The following is a 15,242-nucleotide window of genomic DNA, read 5'->3' as shown; positions in this document are numbered from 1 at the left end:
TCAGTGGTTAGCATTTTGTGAGCCAGAAGCAGAGCCATCTTCTTGAGAACCTGAAAGAATCTGCCCTATTGACTTCCACAATCTTGTCGGTAAAGATCTTTGTGTTTGTAACCTACCAGTGCCCAAAACATATGATGGCTCAATTTGTCTAGCTGAAGCAGGATCAAGGTTAGAAAATCTGAATGCACCTAAGAGTTTCTCTGGAAGCTCTGATTCAGTTTGGCTCTCAATAAGAAAGGCCAAATCAACAGTCAAAGTTGTTATATAACCAAATGCCAAATGAACTATTGCACTTGCAACCATGGAAGATCCAATATCAATATCTACTTCTATGAAATTCTCTGCCACACAGAATTTACAGGAAAGGGAACGCCCAATGATGCATATCGCTTGCTCCCCAACAGCTTTTCTCACAATCCAAGGACCATTGACAATGTTGGCAATCATCTTAAGCTTTGAGTTTCTAAAAGCATCATCACCTTTCAAGAACTTGTCCATTAGCGACCCCGCAACAATAGGCTCTTTGGTTGTAAAATATGCCACAGCACTGTAGTTATCCTTGGTTGGGAGTTGAAGATTGAATGCCCACACAAAAGGCTTATCACCTGCTGGAAACTCATTTTCAATGACCTTCCTGACTCGACCATTTGGATGGTTCAATATCTCACTAATTTTCACTGAACTTGTAATCCAATCAAATCCAAGAGGCTTGAGCAGATAATCACCAGCAGGAATCTTAACCTTTGTCATAAAATACTCAGGACCTCTAACCATGAATGATGCTCCAGGAGGTGTAGCCCAACCATTTGAACAGTTATGTGGATCAAGAAGTGGAATGGCTCCTTCAGATCTTATTCTATCTATCCATTCAGATTCCTTTTGATCACCATGGCCGGCCATAATGTGTACTGTTTCCAAGCAATATACAATATAATTAAGGTTATAATAACGAAAGTAAATTGGTAACACTAATGATTGCAAACACAATTATTAAAATAAAAAAAAATATGATACATGCATGTGTCAAGCAGTCATCTAAAACTGTACAAGACTCACCAAATGCAAGTAAAGAGGAAAGAAAAATACATTCCAAAATTGGCAGATGAACTAGAAACAGAAACGTATGTCACTTAAAAAGTTTCAGTACCAATGGATAGATATGACAGAACTCCTGGGAGGCTTTCAATTTACCTAATCAGATACTGTTCATGATCATGCCTTACCTACAAATTTTTGCATGGAATAACTTGAACTGTAACCACCCCTTAAATTTCTATACAGAGAAACAGCTTTTTGGGAAATTTACTCGTCAACTTCAATGCAAAACGGAGCCTATTTCCTATGCATAAATAAGGAAGCTATTATCACATTGATTCCATTGTCATCCAAATGATAATAACAATTGAAATTGAGCTATTTTATGATGATGAAATCAATTCAAAACTTAGAAATCATTTAGACCCTTATGGAAGAAAGTAGAGTAAACATGTGCAGTGCAATCTCCTAACCCCCTCCCCTGAAGAACCCACATTTAGAACTTCATCTGCTTCAGCAACAACCCCAGAAATGTTTTAACAAAATATGGCAATTTTTAGCAATGAATTATCCTATATACCAAATCGTTAAGAGATAATAATTGGCTGATTTATCAAAAAAGCGAAACCAATGCAGATAAATGCCAAGACTTTTATGGATCATTCTGCAAAGCGAAACACCATATGCGTGATCATGCAGGGAAGGGATACGTATATGAACTACGTATATGTACGTACTACGTAGTATGTCACGTATTTAGATAGATAGACATACCCGTATACGTATTTGAACTACGATGAGCCTCTGCATGTACTAATTATATTACATTTGAGATCTGAAATTAGGGTTTTTTTTATGCAAATCTAGAACACAAGCTTGCTTCAGGATTAGGAAGACCTCAAAACAAAAGGCTTTCCTTTTATTTTTTCCCCTTAATTTTTGCCAAAGGTTCTTCTCTTTATTATTATTATTATTATTATTATTATTATTATTATTTGCCAAAGGTTCTTTTCTTTATTTTTTTTGTTTTCTTTCTATTTTTAATTTTTGGAAAATTACCTTGTTGGTTCCGAAGGACAACGGAGAAAGCATTTAAACAATATTGTAAAATCATTGATTCTGCTTGTTTTCGATACTCTTAAGAAAATAAAACCTTTTTTTAAGTTTTAAGGTTCATGTTAAACAATATTGTAAAATCACGATAGCCTTCACTCTTAAAAATTGATTATAATTATTTACAAAAAAAAATAAAAAAAATTGATTATAATTATGTATCAAGTCCCATCCAAACATAGCATGATCATAAGATCATTGAAAGCTGATTGGGTATTTTTCATTTTGGATAAATCACGTATTTTCCACTTGAAGTAATTCTATTCGAAAAGGTTCTAAGATTAAGACTTTAAACCCCTTCCAAAGATGATACTGAAGAGGATCGAAATCATGCTCTCACTCCCACCTGTTCAGCTCTCATACTCCAAGTGAGCTAGTGTTGATTGCGTATTTTATATTCTTATTTATTCAATTTTGTTGTTTGTTATAAGTTAATTTTTTTCTCTAGTCAATGTAAGATTTGAAAGGTTCAAGCTCCAAGTATTGCAATAGTGGTACTTAGATTTAATATGTCCCCAATAATCTTCCACTCTAAGATGCAACTATCTTGTAAAGCCATGTTCCCACATTGAGTAGAACACTTCGTAGTGACAAATGGAGGGAGGAACACTACATTTGAGTGTTTGTGGGGAAATTCTAGTTTATAGGAATACAGAACAATTGAAGGCAGACTTAACAAACATAAATCCGCCTCACAGATCTATAACCAAAGGTACAGAAGAATTTTACAAAGCCAAGGAACAATACATAATTCTCAATCTCTAACAAGGACCATTTGAACTGTTCATGAATAAGAAATATATGACTCTGACCTTAACAAACTCTAGACACAAGACAAAGGGTAATTAAAGGTATTGGAGAAGATAAAGACAATGTGAAGTCTCTAAAATAATCGGCCGCTGAAGGATTTGCATCTGATGAAGCTATTTATGGGTCCCTCTCCTTTTCAAGTTCCCCATTTTTTTGATACTACTGTTCCTGCTGCGGTTGATGCTGCTGAAACTGTTGTTGCTGTTGCTGAAGCTGATGCTGCTGTTGCTGAAGCTGATGCTGCTGTTGCTGCTGAAGTTGATGTTGCGGCTTCTGGGAATGAATTTGAAGTTGTTGAAACTGTTGTGAAGCTAAAAGAGTGTGCATCGCCTGATTGTTGGAATAGAATTGTTGCCCCCCTCCAAATGAAGAAAAGTTCATAGGTCCTCCATTCGGCATAGCTTGCCCAGTCAGTACTTTCCAATGCTGAATTTCCTCTTTCAATGCATCGTTCAATGCTACAAGTCAAAACAATGAATTAATTCTTATGACAGAGCTACTAAGACCAGGATGAACTCTCCACGCACATGCAAATTTAAATTTCATGGATTTTGCAGCCAGCTTTACACTAGACATGTGTCTTTATCTAAGACAAATTATTAATTCCAAGGGCAGTTCATACTAATGTCATAAAAGATATGCATAAACCTTAAATGTAAGGTGAAAGCAAGTTACTATATATAAGTTAATCAAACAAACATAAGATACCATGGTTTATAACAGTATGAACTTACCATCTTGCAAGTGAACTTGTTGCTCCATGGTTTGCAATCGCAACTTCATCTCACTGTTCTCAGCATTCAGTCCGTTTGTATCCCTCTGCTCATAAGAGACCAAAACGCTTTGATTATAATATAATCCCTACTATCAGCATTTCAATCAGAAGGTGACAGAGTGACAATAGTACACCACTAAGAGGACAGAAGGTCAAACACATCTAAACACCAGTCACAAGTTAACCGAAGTAGAATAGAATAGAAAACTATACAGCTTAAGATGCAGATGATGCGTTAAAGCAATACCTGCAAGATAGTTAATTGTGCAGACAAGGATGTTGCTTCAGTTTGCAATGTCTGCACCTTCATTTCAAGCTCGGAAATGTAACGCATCTTCCTTTCTTTTGATCTTGCAGCAGACTGTCTGTTTGCCCATACCCTATTACACACAACTAAGCAGTATTAGTCATCATGGTGGAAACTGTAATTGTTTTTTTTCATTTTCTGATAAAAGAATGGTGGAAACTTTTTTTAAAACAAGAAAGAATGACAGATAGGCAATACACCCTCCAATTTTAAAGTGTAGGTGAGACCAAAAAAGGTCAAGCATGTCCAACTATACAAGTTGGAATGTTAATTGACTACAATAGAAAGGTGAAAAGATGGTTTCTGCTAAGGACGGCATTCCATATAAGAAATTTATTCCACAATATACTTCAACAACCCCAGGAAAGGTGAGCATAAGAGCGAAAAGGGAGAAAATGGGGAACTGGGAACAGAACTTCCAACACTATATTACTGTACAGCCCAATACATTGTTATTGCTAACAGATAAGATGCAACTAAATTCAACAATGTCAACCACAATGTTGATATTTGATAGAGTAATGTAATTGCCGAGCAAGATTAATATGAAGCAAACAAAACCATAGGTATTAAGTTGATTTTAACTAAGGGTTCGCTTTTTCTGCAGATAATAAGTTGATTTTAACTAAGGGTTCACTTTTTCTGCAGTTACTGCAGATAAGTTATCTGCAGTAAACCCAATTCGATGTCGTTTTGGGCGGAAATCATGATGTTTTTGTAATTTTAATTTATTTTAGGGTTATAATAGTCTTTATATTTATAATTTTTTAAGATTTCAATACCAAAACGATGTCGTTTTGAGAATAAATGCAGATAACTCATCTACAAACATTTTTCCCTTTAACTAATAACCAACAGAACAACCTTGCATTAATTATAAGAAAAGAAAAAGATACCTTTTAGCACGCTTGGGATCAATTAAGGCAAGCTCTGCAAGCTTAGCAGCAGACATTGCTTTTTTAGAATCAGGAACGGATAGTAACATGTCAGGATTGATTGTGGTTGATGATCCATCCATGGACTGGCTATGTTTGTGCCTAAAACCATGACTTTGATCAACAATGTTGTTGTCTTCAGAATTGAATTTATCCATATCAAGGTACATGGAAAGTAAATCTTCATCATTGTCATCAGCTCCAACTATGCCAATATCACTATCAAAGCTAATATCATCAGGTAGGGTCAGAATCTCAGAATGAGCACGCCTATGCCCTCTGTTTCTTGGAGGATTATCACTCATTGTGTTAATATCATGGCTAAAGGTAGCTGAGTCTGATGATGATGATGTTGGTGATGGCTCTGATTTCACATTTGCTGTTGTTGAGTAACGGCCACATGGAGGTGGAAGACCAGTGGATTTGTTCTTATCCATTATCACCTCAATCACTCCACAAACCTAGTTAGTATAAATTTATTAAATGAAAAAAACATGGAATTGTAGACCTAGAAACAAAAAATAAACTTCAATTGAATCTGCTTATGTTGAATATAAAGCATAGGTTAATTATCATATAGTTAATTAAACATGGGGAATTAGAATAGAGAAGAGTGATGGAAACTAAAACTAAAACATGTACCTTTGAGTGTGGAAGAATGTTGAGTTAGATTAGATCAGACATGGAAGATCCAGAACGTTTGGAAAAAGGTTAAGAGAATCGAAACTACAGCTTTGGCTTCTCACACCACATCACATCACATGTCATGTGTAACACTGAATTCAACGGTCAAACCAAACACACACACACAGAGGAGAGAGAGAGAGAGAGACCAAAGACCACATAAGCATGTATTAAATACAATTAAACATTTAATATTATGTGTTTAAGTAATTTAAAATTTACTCATTAAATACTTCTTAATGATAAGAACCCTATTTTTAAATATTCATTTAAATTTAAATTAAATAATCACTCTAAATAATTATTTATATTATCATCAGCATATTGCTAAGTAGAGGAAATTTTATTGTCCAAAACCCCAAATGGCCGTATGGCCGTTATTGTTTATTATATTAATTTACCTATTAAATATAAAGTTTTATTAATCACATTTTAAAGAAGATAAGTTATCTCATGTTATAGAGACAAATTTATGGGCTCCACCACCTGAAAAATAAAAAAATTAAAAAAGAAAAAGATAACACAGTTATCAAAGAGTGTGTAAGAGAGAAAATTATCACATGTAACATAAGAATAATTTTTTCCTTAAATATAATTGATATGAGGGTGCACTTTTGAAAGCATATATCTGTTGAGTACTTGAATTACGCAGGATGTGAGCACGAAAAGAAAAGAAAACCTTTTGCAACGCTGATTTGTGTGATTTATCGAGAATAATACTTCCACTTTGAGATCAAAAGCACGTGCCTAACACTTTTTTTATTAAGAATGGAATTTTATATGAACTTTAAGAAATAACTTTCCAAAAAAATTTACTCAATGAATAATTATTATATCAAAAGGGGAACATGAAAGAGTATATAGTCATAATTCTTGTTTCTTTTACGTTAACATCAATATTATCAAACCCGGCTAAAACTTGTTAGGTCGACTCAAAATTCAATAAATTGGTACTCTAACCGATTTGATCCAATCAATTAATCAGTCATGTATTGGAACCGGCCGAGTTTTATCAAAATCAATTACTCGATCAGATAAAAAAAAATTGATGGGTCATGCTTTTTTTTTTAAATAATAATATTATTTTGTTAACAAAATTTTAAAAAATCAAAACTCCTCGCGAACGAAACTCTTATTAGCAATCATCAATTCCACTACTTGTTCCAACATTTCCCTTCTCAATAGCTAATTCTCATTTTATCTTTATTCCACAGGGTCATTAACTTTGAGCTCGAGCCTCTCTACCTTGCCACCTTTCCAACCACGACAATGTCTCTTTAGTGTCATCCCACCTTGCCACATTTCCAACCACGACAATGTCTCTTTAGTGTCATCCTTATTTTAGCGTTATCACTTTCTTTGCACTATTTACAAGCATCACTTCAACACCGAGAAGTAAGTGTGTTTATGGTTTTTTCTATGGTATTTTTTTTATCTTTGTATTTAGGTAAAAAAAAAACTCCAAAATTCATTTTAAAAATGAAGTCCTTAGTGAAATATTTGTTTAGTGTGTCTTATCTTGAATCATAGAAAATCCAAGTGTGGGTTTTTATTAAAATATTATTAAAATATTCATTTCAAAAACTCTAAATTCCCACGTGTGAATTTGTGTAGTCAAGATAATCATACTGTAAAAATTGTCTATATCAGAATTACTTTGTTTTGAATCGAAATTGATATACAACTTCCCTAATTTTACACAATTTGTAAAATTTGATGTGTAAAATACATAATAAATTTAGCAACTTTCTTATAAAAACTAATGTGAAAGAGCTTTGTTGTAAATTCTACACTGAATTTTTAACTAGAAAATATAGTGTACTTATTTGGGTCAACTACTTTGACCAATGACCCAACGGTTGAACCAATTATCCAAAAACTCAGCACCCCGCCAGGGTGAAACACTGAATCGAGTTTAATAACATTCGTTAACATTGTAAATATTACATTTCAAAACACCACCATATCACATATTCACGTTCCCATAACGGTATAAATGAAAATATTAAATATGTATCATTCAGTTGCATATAAATTTGTACAAGAATGAAGGATTGAAAGTTGAGGCACAAATCAAGAAAGCGAGAAATCCGATATTACTATAGGTTGATAGAAAAATATACACGGAAATTGTGCACAACCAACTTAAAAACCTGTCACAACAACCAAGCAACTAACACGAAAGTAAAATAATGTACCCAAACATTATCCCAGAGATACTTAAATACCAGACAGAATCAAAATCAGAAAACATAGTCTGGCAGCTGTAGAGGGAAACGAGCCACTGTAGCTAGGAAAGGGTCTCCTCTTGGGGTTGCCAAGCTGAAACCAGACAAAAATAAGAAACATTAGCTCATTGTGACAATAACAATTCAACTTACAGAGCAGTGCGTGATTCAGAACTCATAGGATTGTCAGGGTACTCAAGAAACCACAGTTTTTTTTACTGCAAACTAGCATTACTTATTGTAATTAATCTAAAGTAAATTTACCATGATTACTTGTAGTTTGAGGTGGCTTTTATCCTCTCTAATCTGTTAAGTATCACATTGGTTTATTTCTGGGTTAGTTGTATGAGATTACTTATGTTGCATTGGCTTCTGAATTTTATAATTGATTTTTTCTAAATTGATTTTTGGCCCGCTGGCTGGCCCTAACCTGTGGGATTATATAATTTTTGGCCCGTGCGGGTTGTTTAATATGCGGGCTTTTTGGCCCTGGCCGCACGGGCCCGTTTTGATGGCTCTACAGTTATGAGTTTTGATGCTTGAAAGTAAAGGCATCCCCATACCAGCCACAAATCCACAAGTTCATGTCTTTTTCATGTATCAGAATGGAATGAAAAAGTTTCGTATGTATTTGTCATAGAAAATTTGTCTACCCAATTTACAGATTCATATATTGCCTAACTAACCATAGATAATCAAATTACTTGTCACCGATAATAATAAAAAGAACACAAATGCATTACCTGCCAGGGACAAATGTAAAAGAACCTTCAACGGAACCTGATGATGTTGGTAGAGGAGTGCAACTCTGATAAACAAATTCTTTATCACCTGGACACAAAAGTGGGAACTGCAAAGACATCATAGAACTCAATAGTTTGACCACTTTATTCAACTGCAACTACTAGGATTCAAAAAGACCAAGACAGTTTTCTTTTATTTTCTAATAAAATGAAAGTTCTTAAACTTGCTTCAAAATCTACAATTTATAAACCTTCACAACTTTTGGAAATTTGAAACACTAAATCAGTACAGCTTTTATCTGGTTTGAAAAATTGAACTTGAGGAAGATTATCTTCTTCCAAGCTATAAGCCACTGGCTCAACTAAGCTAGCAGCATGACTTGGATGAACTCAACCAATATATGCACCAAACAACAAAGCTCCGGAGTTTTACAAGAATTGGGCAAGAAATATAAGCTCATAAGCAAGGCTATAGTGGAGTGTCATTATGTGATTTTCAGGAAATTCTAAAATTGATTCCCTGCCTGCTGGAAGAGAAAGTTCTGGTTGTAAAATTTAACACATCAAAATCCGGGTGAAACATTTAGATTAATACCAAGAAACTAGACCTGGATCAGTTAGAATGTTCCATCTGAATTTTGATCCTGAAATATGTAAAATCCAAGAGAAGTGGAGGCAACAAAGCAATTATCCAGGCATTTAAGACCTACTCACTACTTAGCTAATATCTCATATAGCATCTCAAGACAATTGACGCAATTGCAATTTTAAAAGATTACATGCCCAACAGCCAAGCATTCATTAGACTAAAATTCAAGTTTATTAAATAGACAGTACAATATAAAAAATAAATACACTAAAAAATAATACCTGTCCTACAACAGCTTCTCCATTGACATCAGATACTACAGTATCATTAGCACAGATGATCCAGTGCCTCCAATGTAGCTGGCAAGAGGTAAAGGACATTCCATTGACAATGCATCCTTTAGGTTCAAGGGACATGCGGATCGAATAAGCAAAATAGAACTTTTCAAGGTCATCTTGAAGATCAGCCAACTCAGGGATAACCAACGCAGAAGCACGAACCTTGAGAAATGAGCAATACTTATAAGTTTCCATGTGAAAATTAATCACAATAAATAAGTAATACCTATAAAAGTACCCAGTAATCATGAGAATAGGCAAGTGAATTGGAATATCCCATGCACCACAAAGAGCAAAAGTCACCAACTGTTCCTCTTGCTCAATGCATAAAGATCAAAGAAAATATAATTAACTGCAGATCTTAGGAACTTCAATATGGCATAAATGTCAAAACCTCATGAAGGCATATGACATGCCAAAGTTTATATGACGTGACAATATATATTCCATGTATCCCAATATGACTTAGCAAACTGCATCAACCATTATCATGGATGTACTCTTTATCATGCCCTAAGACACAGATATAATAGAGCAAGCATGAAGGGTAGTTTACAATCTCCTACCTTCACGCCATTGGTTACAGCCGTTGAACAAAGAGGGGGTTCTTCTGGGAAAAGATTAATGCTTCTTTCATTTCCTTCTTCATGAAGTTTAATCAAGCCATTTTGTAAACGGCGACCATGTTCTTCTAACCACAGCAGCATGGCATCCTGTTGCTGATCATTATTCAAGTCATGACGTAAACTAATCAGATCATGAGGCACACAAGGGATCATTTCTCCATCGGTAAGAATCTTCCTGGTTCCAACATATAGTTGACCATTGGCACAGTTGAGGAAAAACAACTTTGCACTGTAAGTGGACGAATGGGCCACAAGCACATACTTGGATCTTCTGAAAAAGCCTACGCGACGTGTAATTTTCTGAGTTTCCCGGATCACCTGATTTATAGGTAATAGAAAAACATTCACCAAATGACTGTAGAAGGAGTAGCCACCAATTAAGCCCAAAGAATCTGCTTTCGAAATTTCTTGCCCATTATGAAAGCGATAAAGGATCCTTGTAGGAAGAGGCAATTTCACTTTTAAGGCATTCTCCAACTCTTGAATCTCAGTTTCTGATGCACCTTTACAAAGTGTGGCTTCAGCTTCTGGAAAATTATTGGTCAGCCAGGTCTTTATTCTGTCCCAGCACCTTTTAACACGCTTAACAAGAGACCAAGGATACATAATAAAAGCTTCTCGCCAAGTTTGATAAGCTTCCTGCACAACAAAAAGATAATCTGATGTCTAACTCTAGCATCCTTAATAATTGTTTCCATTTCAGCAAAAAAAAAAAAAAAAAAAAAGATGTCACACTATTACCCATAAATTTAGCAAGCTCATCAACCAGCATATTGGAGAGACAGAAGTTAGTTTTATAAGTAGCACAAAGATAGTATGCTAGTAAGTACACTAGCATTTGGTGGGAATAAAATAAAATATACGGAATGGAATGGCTCTATGATGGAGTCAATTCCATCCAATACTCTCATTTTTTCTCCTATAATTTGGGGGTATAGGATGGAACCACTAATAAAGTTTTATGCTTTATCATTCCACTCCCCTCCCAAAACAATAAAATTTAAACTTTACTCCTTCTCACCAAAAAAACTCCAAACAATGGCATGGTAATTTCATTTCATTCCATTCCCTTTCATCTCATCGCTTTCCGTTTCATTCCACACATCCAACATAACATAAGGTACAACAGCTACGTATACTTTTCAGCAGGACAATAGATTTAGCTTGTTTGATACTTGGAACCAGTCAACGTAGTGAAGTTGTTGAAATTGAAGCACACAAGGGACAACTATCATGACCCATCATGTGGTTGAAATTGAAAGATACAGAACAAAACAAAGATGGAAACTTTACTACGTGACACATCTAAATTGACCCGAGAAAGAACCCAAACCCAACAGAAATAGAGAGAGCAACTTTGATAGCATAGCAGCATCGTTATTCATATAATTATTTTTCCGGAAAAAAAAAAAAAGGAGGAAAATTCGGTAAAATGAAAAAGGGTTGTGATGGGGTGACCTTGAAAGAAGGGAGAGGGTTTCCAAGATGATCCACGGGTTGAGTCAAATCGAGATCATGGAAGCAGATTTTGAACCAGAGAGTGTCATCAGAGACCGAAACCTTAAACCTCTTGCTCACAAGGCCAACTCTGGCAATGTCTTCGGGTCCTAACTTTTTCAGAATCTCGTTAATCGCCAAATCTCCCACTGATTCCAACCCCATCTTTCAGAATCACGCTCTCTCCACAACCAGTGTTGCCTCTATCACATTATCGCCCTGCTAGTGCAGTGTCAAATAAAAACAACATAAAATAAACGGGTTCACATTTATTATTATTTTTTTTATTTAGAAAAAAAAAAAAAAAGGAATTTTATATGATTTTAGCAAAATGTTGCAATTATGGTTTAATTTCTTTTTAGGATTTAAAATTTCTTATATTGATTTATCTCTTATCCACACCTAGAAATATGGGGTGTCATATGAGGAGAATAGAAAAAACAGTAAATATCCTTTTTTTTTTTCTGTACTTATCAAATTTTACAATGCTCGTTTTAGTCCCTAGCAAATAAAAAGGTTATTCGTGATCTTAAGAAATTCAAAGTGAACCAATTTTAGTCCTTTTGAGGGACTAATGTGGATCTTTTTTGAATTTGTGAGGGACCACGATTTCAACTAAATGGATCCATTTTGAATTTCTTAAGGACCTCGAATAGCATTTTTATTTGCTAGGGACTAAAGCGAGCATCGTAAAATTTGCTAAGGACCGAAAAAAAGGTATTTACTATAGAAAAAAAGAAAAAACATAAGCACCATATACTTTTAAGTTTTACGAGTGAATGATATAAATTTATCTCAAACATTAAACCCTTCTTTTTAATATGTTTTACATTACTCGTGTATTATTCAAATTATTCAATTAACTAAAAAAATATTAAACTTTTGATTAAAATTGACTTTTTAAAAAGAATGCTAATTCCATAACTTTTTGATAAATATAGAAAAAGACACTTAATTGTTTCTGTTAAATTTGTGTGAATTGATAGTTAGAGAAAAATATTAGTGATTTTATAGTAAAAAAAATTTTTTGTCATAAAAGTGAATGGATCTCGTTATAAAGAAAAGTGAGAGAAAATATTAATAAACATTTATTTTTATATAAGTGTGACAAAAAAAAAATCTATAGCAAAAATAAAAACATTACCCATGAAGATATTGTATAATTGAGATGGGAGATTATACAGAAAAGAAACTTCACCGGAATATTTTGATAGATGTTGATAAGAGATTTCCCAAGGAGGAGCCTGCCAAACATGTTATAACCTTGGTATCATGATCACATATACTTTTTTTTTTTTCTTTATCTAAAATGGAAGTCATGAAAACGTCCCACCACCTTTTAGCAGTGTTATTAAACCCGCGTTGGTGATATAATCACTTTGAGTCATTCAACGGATCGGCTATGTAACAACCCGATAAAATTCATTTCAATTTGACCGATTTTTGGCCATGCAATTTTCAATTTTTTAAAAAAAAACTGTTAAATGTTATGTTTTAACACTAGTACTCACAACTTAAATCCCTAAATTGTAACAAACACAGACACACCATATATATATATAGAGAGAGATTTATCGTTTCTCAAGTTGCTTGAGATAACTTTATCTCTGGCTACTAAATCATAACCGTATAAAATTGGATCAATGGTGATAAAGAAAGAGAGAGAAAAAGAAAATCATAACCATCCAAAGATGAATCAATAAATATAAGAAAATAAATAAACAAAACGACGTAGTTTTAGGCTGACCGGAGATAAACATATCTCAAGCAACTTGAGATATATAATGGCTTACACTATCCAATGACTTACATTACTAAAATATTAGAGCATTTAGATATAAGTGGGATCAACGGATAAGATTAAAAGTGTAACTTACACTGGTGTAAAATGATGACTATATATATATATATATATATATATATATATATATATATATAGAGAGAGAGAGAGAGAGAGAGAGAGAGACAGGATCCTTTGACACCGGTGTCAACAAAAAGTTTGACACCTCATCTGAGAACCGTTAGATTAAAAAAAATCAACGATTCTGATTTGTAAACATGTGACACCATTGATTTTTTTTAATCTAACGGTTCTCAGATGAGGTGTCAAACTTTTTCTTTGACACCGGTGTCAAAGGATCCTGCCTCATATATATATATATATATATATATATATATATATATATATATATATATGGGTTCGCTTTTTGTCAAGTGACATGACTAGAGCACTTTCATGCACACACAAATCAAGTGTGGGTCCCACGCTTAAAAAAAAAAATCAAACCAAATCAGGATACAACGCCGTATCCTTAAGATACGGAAGCGGATCCTTGTTGCAGGAATGAACAGTGTCATTCCTGCAACATGATTCTTATATTTCCCTATATATATATATATATAAGTATTTGAATATTTTTGTGAAATTGTGAGCATAAAATATAAATTTGTATATATTTATTTGAGTCAATTGGTTTAACTAGTGATCCACTAGTTAAACTAATATCCCAACGGAGCCGATGATCGAGTTGAGTTTAATAACATTGCTTTTAGCATATTTGACCTAGTGTTAAATAACAACGAGGTATAGTTATATTCAATGTTTTAAAACTTGGATCGGATCGGGTGGGTCAACCCGAGTTTCGTTAATCCGGTGATGGCACTAGTTTGAGCTGGTCATTTGATCGGTCATGCAATTGAAACGATTTCGACCGGTTACCTCGATCAGGTCTCATTGACTCGTGGGTCAAATGAAAGCCGACGGGTCAGTGGCTAATTCAGCCTATGATAAGTAGTGTTGAATTTATAATATATTTATTTATAATTTAATATAAATTTAATTAAACTAGTTGAATTAGTAATCCACGGTTGAATCAAAGACTCACTACCTTAACTGAATTGATGACTGGTTGAGTTTTAAAACACTAATTTTATTAGTAACCTGAATTTTATGATTGAATTTTACCTATTCATTGCAAGAATTCAAATTTCACGAAGCGATTAATTTGTGAAAATAAATAATAAAATAATAATAATAATAATAATAATAACATCATTTATTATACTCCCTCCTTTACAATTGATGCTATATAAATCTCACTTTTATTATATTAAATAAAAGAATATCTACTACTAGAGCACCGGAAATAATCTCATATGCAACATCAACAACACTTCAAAGAAGACATTCTTGACATTAACTTTTTTCTTATTTGGTATATTATACCAAATTTGAAGTCAATTATTTGATTTGGTCAAAATATTGCGGAAATAATTGCCTTCCTTTGGTATTATCTATTCAAAAGCAAACATCACAGTTGTTTCTCACTTCATCCACCATTAAATTATAACAAAATTTTAGTTGATTCAAGTGAAATCTAATAATAAGACATAACACGTAGCACAACCGGTAGTGTCATATCATCAGCCTTTGAAACTGTACTCTCATTCCAAAATACTCGCAAACATTTCAAACGCAACATCTGAGTAGTAATTAATTAGACCCACAATCGCGATTACAATGCACGCCGCGCGTAGGTTACTAAAAAAACTCGTTTTCCCA

General features: G+C 33.8%; 3 protein-coding genes across 3 annotated transcripts; all 3 read right to left on the bottom strand.

The window, feature by feature from the left end:
- On the bottom strand, positions 1 to 900 carry LOC133301848 (protein ENHANCED DISEASE RESISTANCE 2-like). Its single transcript, XM_061501551.1, has one exon. The coding sequence runs from the start codon at positions 898 to 900 to the stop codon at positions 1 to 3; it is 900 nt and encodes a 299-aa protein (XP_061357535.1).
- Positions 901 to 2,776: 1,876 nt separating this feature from the next.
- LOC133301862 (probable transcription factor PosF21) lies at positions 2,777 to 5,774 on the bottom strand. Its single transcript, XM_061501570.1, has 4 exons — positions 4,937 to 5,774; positions 3,981 to 4,113; positions 3,693 to 3,777; positions 2,777 to 3,416 (listed from the first exon to the last, which is right to left on the bottom strand). Exons 1-4 carry the CDS (start codon positions 5,410 to 5,412, stop codon positions 3,118 to 3,120), a joined length of 993 nt encoding a protein of 330 aa, XP_061357554.1. The 5' UTR covers positions 5,413 to 5,774; the 3' UTR covers positions 2,777 to 3,117.
- A 1,958-nt stretch (positions 5,775 to 7,732) lies between these two features.
- Positions 7,733 to 11,900, bottom strand: LOC133301851 (F-box protein SKIP16). The gene is made up of 5 exons (XM_061501555.1): positions 11,642 to 11,900; positions 10,124 to 10,822; positions 9,501 to 9,719; positions 8,631 to 8,737; positions 7,733 to 7,981 (listed from the first exon to the last, which is right to left on the bottom strand). The coding sequence occupies exons 1-5, from the start codon at positions 11,843 to 11,845 to the stop codon at positions 7,903 to 7,905; spliced, it is 1,308 nt and encodes a 435-aa protein (XP_061357539.1). The 5' UTR covers positions 11,846 to 11,900; the 3' UTR covers positions 7,733 to 7,902.
- Between the last annotated feature and the right edge of the window lie 3,342 nt (positions 11,901 to 15,242).

Source organism: Gastrolobium bilobum, unplaced genomic scaffold (genome assembly GCF_033153095.1).
Source record: "Gastrolobium bilobum isolate Gb01-03AN ecotype WA unplaced genomic scaffold, APGP_CSIRO_Gbil_v1 utg42558, whole genome shotgun sequence".
NCBI classification, from domain to species: Eukaryota; Viridiplantae; Streptophyta; class Magnoliopsida; order Fabales; family Fabaceae; genus Gastrolobium; species Gastrolobium bilobum.
The sequence above is the reverse complement of the archived record's forward strand: the minus strand, read 5'-3'. Positions and strand labels throughout refer to the sequence as shown.